Raw genomic sequence first — 18258 nt, 5'->3', positions numbered from 1 at the left:
CACCATGACCTTTTGTGTTGGTAATCTGATGACTATGTCAATGATTATTTCATCCTCGATATTCCAGGGGTTCCGATCACTAACGATCTCTAAACCCCTGGACTATCTCATAGGAAAACTGGAGGCAACAGAATAGAACAGGTAATTTAGTCATTTGATGTACATCAAAAGAGCCGTATAACAGTACACTGTGGTTGACTGTGGCTTTGATGTTAGGCGTCGCTCTCTCTGTAGTCTTCAAAAGAATCTTTGCTAGCCTGTGATTGGTCAAATGTTTTCCACTGAGCTGCTTTCAATTTCACTATGAGATAGTCTAGGGGTGTAGAGATTATAAGTGATCGGAACCGCTCGAATATCGAGGATGTGATTACTTATCCTTGTGACCATATTAATATTTTTGTACAAAACCACACACACCATAATTACAGAATAAATAGCAATTTATTGGGAATTCTTGATAACATGAAAACAGGTAAATGGATAATATCGTGAACTGTTTATGGCCATTTACAAATATATTGTGCATAAAAGACAAATTTATAATATTGTAACAATATAAATGAATATAGGTACAATTTGACACTAACAACGCATGCATCTACAAACTTATGAGCAATACATCCTGAGATCACAAAGCATTTAATTAGTGAAACATGAATGGACAAGTAAATTTCGGTAAATGCACATACAGAAAATGAGGCAGATGTGTTGAAACATTTTGGTGAAAAATAATTACCAGCACCTTTGATTTCTTGAATGATCTTTCACCAATAAAATTTTAAATTCATGTTGGCCAAGTTTTTACATTCTGTAACAAATATTTCAATTTCAACAAATTTTATTTGGCATCAGGCAGAGCATACATTAGCCATCACCAAAATAACAAGTATTATTATACCTCATTCATCCTCAAGAAAATAAATTTTTCCTTGGAGACAATTCTAGATGTATCCCTCCACGAGTCGTAATTGTATATTGTCCCATACCTAGAATAAGATTTAACCTAAAGCAATAAGAAAACTAATCAAACCCAAAGTATGATAAATCATTCATGGGCTTGTTCCTTTGACAAGCATATTTGGTAAGTGGAGCATTTTATAACAAATATTTACTGCTTCATAAATAAAGTAATTTATCCCAAAAATTAGAGGATAATTAAAACATGAAATAATTTTTCTATTCTACACTAATACAAAGCATATATATAGAATCGTATATATCCACACTACATATCAATGTAAAATGTTCTATTTCCGTCAAGGCTTCACATTTTTGAGAATAAATCTAAGAAAATTTTAGCTGGTGGTAGGCCAAATTACAGTCAGCAGTGGAGCTAAACTACAGCCGGTGGTGGATATGGGTAAGGTGGGGTGTAAAAATTACATACATGATAACACGGTATATAATGTGAACATAGAAGTGAAGGAATAATGAAGTTATATGGAGAAGCTAGCTATACTATTTCACATATGACTGACTTTTCAGAAGTGAGATCCAAGCATGATCCAATGAAACTGTCCTGTCATATTCCCATGGATGTGTATTATTCACATACAATAGTACAAGCATTTCATTCGTTATGTTTCTTGTATAAATGTTATAACATAAAAAATTCAACTTGAATGAAACCTTATCAATCCTTCCTCAATCATGCCTTTGTTTTTGGGCAGAAAATTTGCTTTGTATTAAAAACTTAACTATGTTAATACTACATGATATATAGGGCCTAGATAAAAAGATGTATAACAGCTCAAAAACCAGTTCAATTAATAATATGGGTGTTCTTTTTTACCATTACATGTTTTTTCGGACCATATACTGTACATAATGTATTATATGTAACATCTAAAAAGTTTATCACAATCATAAGGCACAAATAGTCAAATATAGATATAAAATTTTCATAAAACATGTACATAGCTTTTTAATGTGAAAATGAAATAATATCAAGAATCTAAAATCTCAAAAATACTCCCTCTGGTACATGTAATAAAAACAAGAATTCCACGGAAGTGGATGTGTCGCCTGCACAGCATCACAAAAAATAGTTATTTACAGTTGAAAATATTGTTAATAATTAGGTGAAGTTATCAAATCCCGTAACTCTTGCAAATATTGATGGATTTTGACTAGTATCAAACCCATGTAATATCTCATTGATATAAAGCAATACACCAAATTTGGTTGAAATCGGACAAAAAATACTGAAGTTATATAGCGGACACCATTTTTTGACAATTTTAAAGTCCCGTCACTCTTGCAAATATTGACGGATTTTGACCATTATTAAACCCATCAAAGATCTCATTGATATAAAGCAATACACCAAATTTGGTTGAAATCGGACAATAGATACTAAAGTTATTGAGCGGAAACCATGGATTTATCTGTTTTGACAATTTTAAAGTCCCATAACTCTTGCAAATATTGACGGATTTTGACCATTATTGAACTCATCCGAGATCTCATTGATATAAAGCAGTATACCAAATTTATTTGGTTAAAATTGGACAATGAATAATAAGCTTATCGAGCGGAAACTATGGATTTATCTGTTTTGACAATTTTAAAGTCCAATAACTCTTGCAAATATTGACAGATTTTGACCATAATGAAACTCATCCAAGATCTCATTGATATAAAGGAGTATACCAAATTTGGTTGAAATTGGACAATTAATAAATAAGTTATCGCACGGACACCATTTCCTGGACGCCGACACCGACAACGCAGACGCCAGTGTGGCAGGCGACACAATTACATATCCTTTAAGTTGCTCTCAATTACATTATTTTTACAAGACTATAAGGCATTAATGGTAGTCTCTTTTTGTTTCTTTGCTTTTCTGGGTTTTTTTTTTCACACCCAGGAAAAGTTTATGATTTTATGATATACCCTCCATTTACATAAAACTACATCTGTACGTTGTACATACCCGTATTTATTTTGACACCATAATAATTTTGACATTTTATTAAGAGTTTAAATTAATTAATGCATAATAAGATAAAGTAGTATAACAATTATCTAATAAATGCCATTTCATAAAACATTATAATATACTCTTTAAACAGTAACCTATCTGACAATAAATAACAAGGCACAATCTTTTTAAACAAATTCTATCACAAACACTACACATGACTATAATGATTTAAAGATTTATATAATGATTTATAATATGATTTATATGAAGTAATGTACAAATATTTAATCATCATATGATTAATCACTGGGTTATCAGTTTTGTAGATTTAGAAAAGTAATTTCCCATATAATTAGTACCGTATGCTAATCGTTAGAAATCTCTTTATCTTCAACTTCTATGAATAACAAGCTTATAAGATAATGAAATAATAATGATAATTTCCTGCTATAATCACTTTTTTTAGTTTTGTTACAGAGACTGAAATCAAATTAAAGTTCATAAACAAATTACTTACCAATAAATACAATATAATCAAGGGGAGATAATCCTCTTCATAACCAAGGGGAGATAATCCTGTTCATAAACCACACATCTATTAATACTTTCATCCCTTTTAAGAATTATTGACCATTGATTTTCCAATAATGTGGATAATTGTGAAAAAAAAAATGAAAATATTATATAAAAAAATTCAATCAGATTTTTTTCTAGTAACCATTGGGAGTTATTTTCAAATCTTTAAATGTTAAAAAATCCTAATGAGGAAAAAACCGATGTAAAGCTAGTATATTAATAATCCAAAATAAAAGGCCAAAATAAATTCAAAGTAAAATCAAAATCATTTCTATGAAATATATATTCAGCCACAATAGGGCCTTCTTCAGTCCGAAATAACACTAACACAACTTTCAGTTTAAAAATCCAGTACTGTTTTGAGTATTTTAGGGGGTATTTTATCCATATAAAAGTCTGGAAACACATTACATAATATTTCAATGAACCTTATTATACAGATAAAGCATAAGATTATAAGTCCATATAATGCCTCGTAATTTCTTCGTTAAGTACTCCTATACTTAAAGATACTCCACTGCCGACAGAGCATAAATGATACTCATCATTTGAACAATAATTGGTGTTTAATCGTGTATAGATATGCCTAATTAACACAAAAATAACATAAAATAATTTATTTCGCCTTTGGTACATGCGCAATCATTACTTCATTCCATATAGGATATAGTGCAGTAGATTTTTTTCGGGATGCAATTAATTATTTTTCATATTTTTAACTTGAAGTAAAATTAGTAGCTCAAACGTTTCAATGGTGGTAATGGTGTAAAGTAAGTAACTTTTGTAACTGAAGAAAAATATTAATTCGTCTGGTCCTGTTTTTGATGGTGAAAAAATACCATTTGTCAGTGGTGGAGCATCTTTAAATGATAAGAATATAATTAGCAGCATAATTTTATATAATAAAGCCATCTGTTTCATTCCTAAATAATTTATTATATTTGAACGTCTTCATCACTGTTTCCTTGCCTTAACTGATAACTTATGTGAACCGAAATGTAAGTTGTTGACGAAAAATATCAGCCATATTTTAAATCTTTCTCTACTCATGGTACATTAATCTGTTACAGTAAACATGCATGTCATGCCTTTTATCATTGAAGACACATTATTATGTCATGATTCACATGTGAAAAAAAAACAAGTTCATGTTGTAGTGGACACAGTGCTGATGTTAGAGTCTCTTAGAGACATCATATGTTGTAAAATATTGTTGAATCCATGGGATGGGAGCGTTTATAGGGGGAGGGGCGCTAATTACGGCAAATACGGTACAATTAAAGTACAATCATATATTGCTATCTAAAAGATGACAAGGTTGTCATGATTTTTAACACAGCAGTCAAATCTAAGTAATTATTGAAATAAGTTCATGATACATTTAATAATAGGTCGGAAATAGAAAAAATACTATTAAATCAATTGGAGTCTTATTTTATACAAGTTAAACTGGCTAAACTATACTTCGAAAGTATATATTTTAGACATGTAAGGGCATGAGTTCAAATCTTAATTTAAACAATTCGGAAATATTGAGTTGATTAGACAAAGTACATAAAATATCTAATGCTGTGAAAATTTAGTTGTAACAAATTCACCCCTGGAATTTCATAATAGACTGTTCCATGCAGTCTTTGGGGTTCAATCCCTGGCACGGACGTGAAAAGGGCAGGGGTCACCTGCCCTATCACGTGGTTTTCTCCGGGTACTCCGGTTTCCTCCCACACTCAGACCCCTTGCGCGCTTACATCCAGGCCATCGAGAGTGATTTATATAAGTTGTATAACTTGTTTCTCAATCAATGTAAAATAAATAAAGTTTATATTTATATTTATATGCAGTCTTTGCACTAGAAGACCCTAAACCTGGCCACCTCTTTCTTTCTCTAAGGCAATACAATCTACAAGTATCATAGATAAATCTCTATTTGACTCACTTTTCTTATTCAGAGACATGTGAAGATAGTTTTGGCAAGTACATAAAATAGTTAAAAAATAATGTAGGCACAAGTCCATAAAAGGATTGGTCGTATGATTTTAGGCACAAGAGAAATATGAAGAAGCTCCAACAAAAAAAGGGACTTAGGATATATATCAAGTAAGGGACTTAGGATATATATAAAGTAATGCTGGGAAATATTTCTATGTATGTAAATATAAATAGGTGATATAACATAGCCTGAATCTCTTCCCATGATCACTCAGTCTTCTTGGTTTTTCTTCCGCCATATAGAAGAATCAGGAAAATTTTCCAAACACCAGAAGCAATACCTATGACATTGGGAGCCTGAAATGATAAAAGAATTAATCTTCTAAAATCCATTTGAATCTTGTAACCTTTAATGTATACGAAGGTCATTCATTTTAACATAATTGTAAGCATTTCACTCAAATATTTCAAAGGCCCAAAAGAAGTTCTCTTGGTTTATTGATTATTAAGAAGTCCTTTTTATGTATCCTTTATAAATTGCTATGCTAAGTAACTCACTATTTACATTATTTAAGATTCAAAATATATTTTATGAGGAATTGTAGAACTTACATAAATGTAGAAGTCTCCGAGCATGAGTCCATATATCAGCCAACATAAAGAGCAGGACAGACCACCGAGCAACATGGATCTGGACAATCCCTCAACACTCTTCTCCTGTACACATTGTATCTACAAGTACATGTAAAGTAAGTAATTTGTAGACTAAAGGACAATGGGCAACATTCTCTACCTCATAAACATTTGATTCATAGATCTAAATGATATTAGGTTCTATACAATTCAACCTTATATATATCTGAAATACCAGTTCTGTGTAACAACTAGTATTTTTTTACTTCAATATATATTCATTACCTCCTTATTGGTTTGGTTTGATTATCTTAACATCCCATTAACAGCTGGGGTTATTTAAGGATATGCCAGGTTTATAGAGGAAAGCCAGAGTACCTGGATAAAAAAAATAACCACTACCTGGCAACTGCCCCACATGGGGGATTCAAACTTGCAACCCTGAGGTTTTTGTTTTATTAGTTTAACTTACTATTAACAGCCAGGGTCATGTAAGGATGTGTCAGGTTTGTGTAGGAAAGCCAGAGTTCCAAGAAAAAAACACAGACCAGCGATCAGTACCTGGAAACTGCCCCACATGGGATTTGAACCCGTGACCCAGAGGTGGAAAGCTAGTGGTAATATGTATAAACATCTTAACCACTCTATAATTGCAGCCCCTATTCATTCTTATATCATTAACTGACTTAATCACATACTGAAAAACTACGTTTCTCTTTTGTTTCATTACCTATCCTAAAGGTGAGTTTTATATACCCTTTATAAGCCTGATCATATTTCTTTCCATAAGTTTTAAGTTAAGATTTAAAATAACAAGAGCCCCATGGGCCTTAACAGTCATCTAACTATTGGCACAATGCAACACATCAAAGAATATAGTAGTGGCAAAGAATTAAGGCAATACAAAAGAACTTTCAGGTTCTGATAAATTTGATGAATTAGACCATGAATGAAGGTCCCTTGATCCCTACCATGCTACAAATCTAATATTCAGTCTCAAGGCCTCTTAGTTATTTATAAGAAGCCATGTAAAGATATTAGCCTTTTTGACCCCTGTGACCTTGAATGAAGGTCAAGGTCATTCACTTTAACAAACTTGGTAGCCATTCTTCTAGGCAAGTCATAGGCATAATATCAGGTATCTAGGCCTGTTAATAATTCACAAAAAGTTGTTTAAAATTTTTAGCCTATTTGACCTCTGTGACCATGAATGAAGGTCAAAGTCTTTCATTTGAACAAACTTGGTATCCCTTCATCCCAGCACACGGCAGGTCCAATATGAGCACCCTGGGCCTTTTGGTTCTTGAGAAGAAGTCGTTTAAAGATTTTAGCCTATATGACCCCTGTGACCTTGAATGAAGATCAAGGTCTTATAGTTACTCAAAAGAAGTCGTTTAAAGGATTTCAGCCTTTTTGACCCCTATAATGTTGAATGCAGGTCAAGGTCATTCATTTGAACAAACTTGGTAGCCCTTCATTCCAGCATGTCGCAGGCCAAATATAGTGTCTCTAAGCATCTTAGTTGTTCACAAGAAGTCGTTTAAAAGATTTTAACCTTTTTGACCCATGTGAACTTGAATGAAGGTCAAGGTCATTCATTTGAACAAATTTGGGAGCCCTTTATCCTTGCATGGCGCAGGCCCAATATGAATACCCTGGGCCTTTTGGTACTTGAGAAGCAGTCGTTCAAATAGTTTTGCCTTTTTGACCCCTGTGACCTGGAATGAAGGTCAAGGTCATTCATTTGAGCAAACTTGGTAGCCCTTTATCCAAGCATACAGCAGGCCAAATATCCAGTCTCTAGCCCTCTTTCTTTTTTACAAGAAGTTGTTTTTAGATTTTAGCCTATTTGACCCCTGTGACCTTGAATGAAGATCAAGGTCATTCACTTGAACAACCTTGGTAGCCCTTCTACCGTCATGCCAAGTCTCAATATCAGGTCTCTAGGCCTGTTAGTTATTCACAAGAAGTCGTATAAAGATTCAGAAGGTAAAGGTAATTTATTTGGACTAACTTCATAGCCCTTTATCCCAGCATGCTGCAGGCCTAATATGAGAGCCCTAGGCCTTTTGGTTCTTGAAAAGAAGTCATTTAAAGATTTTAGTCTTTTTGATCTTTGTGACCTTGAATGAAGGTCAAGGTCCTTCATTTGAATAAACTTGGTAGCTCTTAATCCCAGCATGCTGCAGACCAAATATCAGTACCCTAGGCCTTTCGGTAATTAAGAGAAGTTGTTAGAATGAAAAGTTTAGCACCTTTTAGGTCATCTTCGGGTCAGATGACCTAAAAATTGAAAAATTATTGACCTGTGAAATTAACTGGCTGAATAGTATTTAGTATTGGAACCCAGGACTCCAGGTTCTGTGAAAGAGTAAATAACCTACAGTAGTAGGCACCCAGGGGGTTTAAAATATTGAAAAAAATGAAAAGGTACTACAGTTTTGATAGTTCTGTTCTTATGCCCGAGCAAATGAAAGTCTCAAAAAAGGAGAGGTGCTTGCTGTGTTTAATATGGTATATGGAGGTAAAACTATTTGTAAAGCTTCATTGGAGGAAGTCAACCATAGAAAGAAATGTATTTTAAGGCCTGTGGCCAGGTAGATATTTGAATAGAATTACCATGATCATTTTTACTTTATTAACATCAAGGTTATATGAGGCTGTTACTGAAGATAACTTACTCCCTCCAGGAAGGTCGACAGCATCAAGAAGACTGTCACAAGAAACATAAATGCCCCAAGCTGATCCAGTATAACATCTTGGCTGTTTCCTTGAGAAGTTATGTATTTGTAGTATAGAGCTAATGGACTACACACAGATATCAGCTGTAATACGACGGTTCCCTGTGAAACAAAACAACATTTTTGTGACAGTCAATACTAAACATAGTGCTGATCATTAAAAAAAATACAAAAGCGAGATAGCAAAAAATATTTAGCAAATAATGATTTAATGTTTCAATTTACAAATGCATTTCATCATCATTTCTGAACAAGACATCAAAAATTAAAAAAAAATGCAATTTATCATTTAACATTGGGAGTTTCATTCAGAAAAAAAATGTTTATTTACGGTTGATCTGAAGTTAGCTGTCAGTATTGAAGGTTTACATGATTATAATACTGCATGGTTTTGTTATAATAATATATAATTCTGTTAATCTTTGTTTAAAGATCTGTGACCTATTTTGCACAAAATAAAGTGTGACTGTGTGCTGATAGTATAGTCATACATATTTCGGAATATCCATTTCCTTACATTCTTACATCCCCCCCCCCCCCCCCCCCCCGGTGGGGCCAGGTGTGAAGAATGCTATGGCTTTATCCACTTTGTCAGAAGCCTAAAAGGAAAGAGATAAGGATTAAGACTGAATGACAAAATGGCAGACTGAGTAAATGTAACTCACCTTTGCTTGACAGATGAGAAGATAGATAAAGATATAGACACTATTAAATGCCCCACCAACAGCATTTACATACTTCAATGTAGACAGGTTGGTCAAGTATCCGTACAGAAGTCCAGCCATAGCACTAGAACAAATTAACAGGAAAAACAATTACAGTAAAGCTTAGTGACCACCTCTGTATAAAGACAACCTGTTTAATAAAACCACTTTTTTCAGTGATCAATTTCAACACAATTTTACATGTATAAAAGGACCACTTGGTTATAAAGACCTTTTTTTCTTGGTCCACTGGGCTGGCAGTCTTTATAGACAGGTTTACTATACTCAAAAAACCTTATGGATAGTGATTGTAGTTATGTAAGTTTGATTATTTTGCTTTTCTTGTGTTAGGGGTGGAGGAAAGCCAAAGCACCTAGAGAAAAATCATTGACCTGCAGTCAGTACCTGCAGGCAACTACTAGATATATGTAAGATTTGAACTTACGACCCAAAGATAGAGGGCTAATGTGGTACCCGTACATGTCTGTACAATGTACATCTTAAAGGGACAATTCAGTGAGGCTAATTCTTTACATAACCACGAAGCAAAATATGACATAAATGTATTGTTCTACATTCCTTATGAAACATATGACAAGAAATAGTGACAAATTCCACAACATTGTTATGTATTTTGATTAATACCATTGAAATTCCAAATCATTAATCAATACGCTGTACCCTTACCCGAGTCAAAGTCATGCACGTTAAACAAATGCAATACATACCACTGAGAAGTTGATGAAATTATCTTTAGACAAGAACATGCATCTAATAATGTTAACACAACGGTAAGAGTTATTTGCTATTTAAGTAGTTCTAGACAAAAAAATCTTTACTACACAAGAAAGGGTCAGGGTTCGGCATACAAGGCTATGTGTAACGGCGATTGAACATTTCACATACTTTTGACAACAGTGGGCTTTTCTGACATATCACAGTAAAACCAACTAATTTAATTTCCATTAGAACTGGTTTGTTTCCGAAATATATGCAAGTTTTAATATACTCTTAGACTGAATTGCCCCTTTAACCACATGGGCACCGTCACTGAGTATAATTAGCAAGAGAAAAGTTCTTAAAAATTTCTAAAAGGTTTGTTTTAGGTAACAAAAAGATCCAAAGATTATTTGCTTTTATGATTCACAGATACAACTCGTAGGAACAATGTACACATTCTATATAGCTTACTGCTGAATCACAAATTAAATATACCAGTTTACTAGTGGTATTAGACTAAAAGCAGATCCTGGGCCTTTGAAATAGTATGTTTATCCTATCTTAAGAATCTAGAGTACCAGTTAGATGATTAATGAGTCCGGCCGGCCGGCGTCAACTTTTCCATTTACAACTTCTTCTTAATAAACAAGAGGCATAGGGACCTGTTATTGGGCTTGTGACATGCTGGGATGAAGGGCTATAAAGTTTATTCAAATGAATGACCTTGACCTTCATGTAAGGTCACAGGGGTCAAATAGGTGAAAATATTCAAACAACTTTTTCTTGATAACCAAGAGGGCTTGATATTGGCCTGGGATGGGCCTGTGACATGATATGAGGAAGGGCTAAGAAGTTTGTCAAAATGAATGATCTTGGCCTTCATTCAAGGTCACAGGGGTCAAACAGGCTTAAATCTTTAAACAAACTTCTTCTTAATAACCAAAAGACCTAGGAACCTGATATTGGGCCTGTAGCATACTGGGTTGAAGGGCTACTATGCAATTTATGTAGTATTTTTAAAGGCAAGTTCAGAACACTAATTTTCAAATTTTGGTGAGTCCCAGTACAAAGAAATATAGAGGTTTCTCAAAAGTTTGGTGAGTCCCACAGGAAAATCATTAGTCCAGGACTTGTCTAGGCGAATCTCGTAAATCACTACAAGTTTGTTCAAATTGAAGTCCTTGTCCTTCATTCAAGGTCACTGGGGTTAAATAGGCTAAAATCTTTAAACAACTTCTTAATAACTGTGAGGCATAGAGCCTCCGATGTTTGTTAAGTATGAACCATAATTATGAGATAGCAGAAGAGTGATTCGGGCCCATAGGGCCTTGTTTGTTATGCTCTCAGTGACCTTTTTGGGGGTCAAATGATGGTGGGCTAAAAATATCTAAAATATTTTTTAGTCAAGGAAGAAAAAAATCTTGTATTTTCAATTTTTCCAAATAAAAAATAAATGGCCTTACGATTTATGTAGCACCGGAAATCTTAGTTCCTTGAGTAAAAAAGTTAGCTATCATGCAAAGTGACCTGACATGTAAATTGCTCATTGATGCTGGCACAAAGGACATAAACAGTCATACCTCAAACTGACCTCTCTCCTTTCAAGGTCACATACACCAAATATATCTAAATCTTATATTTTTCGAGAATATATCAAACCTCTGTCTTCACATGAATATTGACAGAATATGTTGATATTTATATTTCATACAAATGTGTCTGGGTAAGCTCTATGAATCTAATTATGCAAGATAATCTTACACTATTTCCCGATATTAAAACAACAGAACATCAGATTGTTATATTTGTCTATATTGTTTTACAAGATTGAAAAGTATTGATATTAACTTATACATATAGATCAGGCTTTGATCAGAGCAAAATAGCCTATTTATAATTCAAATCAAAGCTGATTCAGCAAAATATGAACAGCTGTGCAATAAGGTTGACAAATTCACAAGTGACAAGTTACACAGCAGATGTGATTAAGACTGAGTGTGTATGTAACAGCTGAATATTTCAAAGTCTTGGTTGACAGTCATTAACTAGATAGCAATAATACAAACGCTACATGTGTTGTATTAAAATTGCACTTCAATGCAAATAATAAAATAAGGTTGATGAAAATTTAGCAATAATTCAGGTTTTACTAAGCCAGTGATTGGAAATTATAGAAAATATTGATTGGAAAACATGAAACTCCAAATATACATTGTATGTCTACAGTAGCTAAAGTAAGCGTACATCAAAATGTTGGAGTAGAGTAGTGATATTTGGCCTGTTCTGTTTTTGCATATTACAGAGTTAGCTCCCTTGCGTATAGGTATCAATTGTTGCATCATTATTTTATAAGCGCAATTCACATTGATTTTTAGTATGACGTTATGCTCGCAAACACATAACATCACAATCAATACTTATCACAGGGGCAGATAACTCAGCTAAATGGATATATATAGAATATCATGTTAAACTAAGGGCTGACAAGTTTGTTCAAATGAATGACCTTGTCAAAGTGGTTCTGGTTAAACTCTTTATACAACTCTATGTCAATACTGTTTGCAATGACCAAAAAGCCTAGAAATATGATATTGCACCTGTAGCACGATAGCACGAATGACTTTGACTGTCATCAAGGTAACAAGGGTAAAATAAGTTTAAATGTTTACAACACATTCTGACGGATAACCAAGAGACCTATAGACCTGATATTGGGTCGTAGCATGCTTCATTCAATGTCACATGTTTATATGTTTTACTGCTTTATCATGTTTAACCCCTGTGAACTTTAATGTACCTCAGACATTTTGTCTCACTAACTAGAATATATTAGCTCAATACTAATTAATATAAACAGGAGCTTCACATTTTACTTTAAGTTTTTGAAGGTTAATTTGACCTTTTTCATGATTGTTTTTATTACCGATAAGATAAAATTTGAGAATTACTTACTTCAATAACCCTAAGGCGAAAAATGTGAAAGGCACATTCTAGGTGAAAATGAAGAGACCTATAGACCTGATATTGGGTCGTAGCATACTGGGATGAAGGACCAACAAGTTTCTTTAATGTTAATATAAAAGCTGAATACTAAACAGGAGCTTAATTTAAATTTTTTCAAGATTATTCTAATTACCAGTAAGATAAGAAATTGAGAATTACTTACTTCAATAACCCTAAGGCGAAAAATGTGAAAGGCACATTCTTGGTATTTTTGGTCTTGTACATGTGTAGGCATGTTGGGCTGAAAAATAATAAATGAACAATAAGATAATTTAGCTATAAAAAAATATTAATATTGAATATACATATTGAAAAGGTAAAAGCATACATATTTTACATACATAATTAAACAATATATCAGTGATACATAAAACACCAATGAATGCTTTATCTTGAACAAATATCCTCAGTTCAAACTAGCAGATGATTTAATTAATTTTTAATGATATATCCTTGTATTTTTTATCCATTTTGTTTTCCATTGTGTTAAAAGTATCGTAAATAGGGATATTTTGGTGTTAGGAAATTTTGGCGCTTTTGTATCAAAATAGAATGGTTGAATATTGGTGCATTTAAAATTATATACTTTTGCATCATGCAGCTGCTGCATTGTCTTTAAATTTACATTGGATTTGAAGCCACATCAATACTAATGCAACAGGGCGAGAGTAATGTGTTTCCAGCAGGACATGTGCCAGCAACTTCGAACCTACTGGCCTGCTGCTCTATCGACAGAGCAAAACTGAAATTCACCCTTGCATGAAGCTAAAAGGTGACCGTATCACTAAGTACAATTAGAACCTGCTATTCTAAGACAACCCTTTCAAATATTGGTCTTCCATAAAAGTGAATAATAGTACCTATATCAGCACGTTTTCACAAATGAGAGAAAAACTCCCCAAGTAACAGTGTTATTTTCCGGTTGATACAATAGACCATAGACCAGTACCTTAAATAAATGTTTATGTAACATGATTGAGTAACTTACCAGAGAGTACCTATTAACATAAGTAATCAACAGTGTGTAAAAGATGTATTGATTCTAATATACAAATGTACATACAAGTGAATACATGCATAGTCAAATTTTGGTATGTTTAACTTTGGCGCAATTCATGCCAAACACCAAATAACACATAATCAATCAATCTACTAATAATCAAGTAACTCCTGGTGCAGAACTTGCCAGATGTGTACGAGGGTCGACAGTGGTTCAGGGGCCCGGACTTGGCGTTAATATCAGGGTGGTTGAAACAGGTGGGCAGATGATCAAGCAGCAACTTGTTAGTACTAACACTAAATCTGGTGATGAATGTCAACAAGGGGAGTATGTGCTATGTCAGAGCAACACTGGTTCTGGGGGTGGGTCATTGCACTTCCGGTCCGGAGCACAGGAGCCAAGTAGAGAGCGGTAATCTCTCTAATGCTCTGGCTAATGCTCGCGTCACACTGTCCCGATATTTATATCCGATGGCCATACGAATATGATTTTTTTCAATTTCAGGTGAAAACCGTCCCAAAAGGAGGTCTTACACAAAGTGATAGCCAATGAAAATATGATTTGTATGATTTATACAATTTGTATTAATAGCGTAAGAATGATAAGTCAAAAGTCAAACGAGACTTTTCATTTGACAGGGCACCGCGAAGGGAGGTTCTTAACTTATTGCACATATGTACATCACACAAGTATAAAGTGGAAAGTTGCTCCCGTCTCTTGCATTTCAGCGATCCATTTATATTTACCTACTTTCTCAATCGCGCATATTACTGACTCTTGACATACTCTGTTTTCTATCGGAATTAGTTTGTGTTCGCTTCACCCACGTTTTTGACCCACCATTTTGTTTACCTTCATTTAATTTGTGCAGTGCATTTTGTGAATTCACTAAAATTCAACATTACAATTTTTATCACACTCAGTCTACAAAATTCGACTGGGCTGGTTCAGAAAGATGAAATTTCCGTAAATTATTTGACGGGTGATTTAGTTGTCATATCTATAGTCATAGCATTTCATATCCCTCTATATTATATATTGCCAGGGAAGTAAAGATTTTTTTGTCTAGAACTATTCAAATTGCTCTTACAGTACTGTTTTACGTTATTAGGTGCATGTTCTTGTCTAAATATAATTTCACCAACTCCTCAGTGGTTATGTAAAGTATGAAGACTTTGGCTCGGACGGGTTTGGGTTCAGCATACATGATATACCTGCTTAATCGTATTGATCAATGATTTGGAATTTCAACGGTATCAGTCAAAATACTTTATAATGTTGTGGAATTTGTCAATATTTCTTGTTATATGTTTCATAAGGAATATAGAACAATACATTTATATCATATTTTGCTTCGTGTTTATGTAACAAAATTCGCCTCATTGACTTTGTCCCTTTAAGTACTCTGATATTGACATCTGATGACCAATCAGGACTTGGAAAGCATATACGTACTTTGTTTGTTTGTTTGATTATTTTAAAGTCCTATTAACAGCCAGGGTCATGAAAGGACTGCCTCCCATGCATGCAGTGTGTAGTGTGTGTGAAGTGTAAGGTGCGCGTTTTGGGAGACTGCATTATGTTCGTGTTGTGTCTTTTTGTATATATTATAGTGAATCTGTGCCCTTTTTATAGTGCTATATCACTAGTCTGCTAAACCTGCCTATATTATTAGGCTTTTTTTAATTTTTTTTTTTTGCCTAATATATAGTCAGCTCGCGGTACCTCTTAAAAATGTGAAATCGTAGGCCAGATTTGGCCTACGCTACGTCAGCGGTATATTTCTAATATATCGTCCATGCAATGCCGGGAAAACATACACATACCTATATATTGGGATCTTATGTACTCCACTGCCCCCATTAGTGTTGGGAATCGGTTGTAAAATGGTAATCGATCATCGGTTTAGGACAATTTACTAATTATCGATTTTATAATCGGATACTATTTATAGAAAGCTCTCCTATATTTATATAATTCACCTTTTAGCTTTTCTGAAGAATTTTAAAAAGATATCCACTGAACGAACAGTCATGAAGAAGTATTTTTTTTAATTCAAATTCTTGAGTATCTATGATGTTTAAAATATTTTGATATGTGATTTTGCCCTCATATATATCATAATAAAGGTTCAGAACAGTATGAGATAACCATGAGTTATCTCCCATTTTAATAATCGATTATTACCTTTCATAATCGATAGTCTTTGGAAAAATCATAATCGATCGATCATCGATTAAAATCGAGAATCGGTCCAACACTAGCCCCCATGTTACATCCCATTTATGAAATTAAACAACTCTGCACAATGAAATACTTCTGAGACCCTTCTATTTCACAGATTTATAATGGCCGCCGTATACACATTTAGTAGAGCAAACGGCAGCCAATCAACTTCGCTTCCGGTTTTATTTTTAAAAAACCACGTGTAGTTGAAAGATAAACAAAATTCAACTGTGTATATGCTACATGTATATGCAACGTGAATATCGCGAAAGTGATGCGGTACCAGCAATAGTCGTGTTCAATTTGAATATTTGACAACATGTCGTGTATGTCGACTATAATTTCACTATAAAAACTCTAACTGGCTAGCATTTTGTTTATCTTTCAATTAGGTGAACCAGTCGTTCCAATCCCTGTATGCTGAGCGCCAAGTAGGAGCAGAAACTACCACTTTTATAGACTTCGGTGTGTCGATCCGCCAGGGGACATAACCCAGAGCCTTCCTCACAGGGACAAATGCTAAACTCAAGGCCAAAAGTGAGGCGGTGCAAAGGGAGGCATTAGGAAACATAAAATCAGTTAGGAAAAAGAGAAAAGATAAGATCCTAAATTTAGTCGCCTTTTACGATCATGCAATAGGGGCAGCAGGTACAATATTCTAACACCCTACCTGCAGGGCCAAGGATAGCTGTAATATTGTAGCTCAAAAGACTTTTAGACAGAAAATGGTGTCGTCTTTAGAGCTACAATTGGTGCCTATTACTGCTAACGGAGCAAAGTGATGATTATACAAACCATTATAAAACGTTTCTTTTGCATTTTATCGTACTTTTTTGATATCGCTTACCTACTAGGGAATAAAACTGAACTATATAAAATATCAAATTCTCATCGATCATTATTTTTTTTACATAATACATATGAAGGTCATTCTGAAGGGAATTTATACGGCAATTCCACAAGTTGTGAATTTGACGTCTTGTGAGCGGTACGGTATATATTAAAAATGGTAGTAATGTTTGTTTTAGACACAAATAATATGTAAATGCATGTATACGCTTAGAATAATTGGAAACCTACAAAAAAGTATAGAAAACTGTGCCCGAGTGATTTTCGGAGGCAGTGCTCCACTACGACACATAGGGACCAATTCGTACCCGGCCGAAAGGTGTAGTAGGCCGGGTACGGATATTCGTTCTAGGCCAAGGAAAGCATATACACACGTATATACATATATAATGTATACACTTGTATATAGTAAACATGCAAACTTTCATATATTGGAACTTAGTCAGTATCATGTAAAAAAAAAAATTATTAATCTTAATAGTTGTACAACAATAATTTTATATAAATAAGGGGAAATTCTAAAATACTCACATTCCACTTGCAAACATAAAATAAGTAACTATTTGAGTTACTACTTCAACAGCAGTTAGGAGTTCCATGATTCTGTGTACTCGATACCGTCCTAGCTCGTCAACTTTCGTATTAGGCCTACAACTTTGAGCACTTTCAAGGTGGTCAAGAGACGAAATCGTCTTACTAACAGACCGAAGCCAGGTAGAACAGGCTGGCTGGCGACACTGTCGACGTACTGCACTGATGGTATCCGGTCTCAGATAAGAACAGCTTCCGTTTAAAGTTAGAAATAAACTTAGAAATCATGCATTCATGTTATTTAGATACATTATACCAAATTTGTAGTAACACCATTTAACAAGTGTTTTACAGCTGTTTTCGTGTTTTCGTCTGCTACGTGTTCTTGTCGCTTATGACATTAAAAAACATTTTATTTTT

At 34.0% G+C, this 18258-nt stretch overlaps 1 protein-coding gene across 1 annotated transcript; it reads right to left on the bottom strand.

Annotated features, from left to right (window-relative positions):
• Positions 1–422: 422 nt before the first annotated feature.
• LOC138333742 (sugar transporter SWEET1-like) lies at positions 423–18245 on the bottom strand. The gene is made up of 6 exons (XM_069282307.1): positions 17839–18245; positions 13396–13473; positions 9471–9594; positions 8746–8907; positions 6044–6163; positions 423–5788 (listed from the first exon to the last, which is right to left on the bottom strand). The coding sequence occupies exons 1-6, from the start codon at positions 17904–17906 to the stop codon at positions 5699–5701; spliced, it is 642 nt and encodes a 213-aa protein (XP_069138408.1). The 5' UTR covers positions 17907–18245; the 3' UTR covers positions 423–5698.
• Positions 18246–18258: the final 13 nt, after the last annotated feature.

The sequence above is a fragment of the Argopecten irradians genome, chromosome 10 (assembly GCF_041381155.1).
Source record: "Argopecten irradians isolate NY chromosome 10, Ai_NY, whole genome shotgun sequence".
Classification (NCBI taxonomy): Eukaryota; Metazoa; Mollusca; class Bivalvia; order Pectinida; family Pectinidae; genus Argopecten; species Argopecten irradians.
Note: the sequence above shows the minus strand (reverse complement) of the source record. Positions and strands in the feature narration are given on the sequence as shown.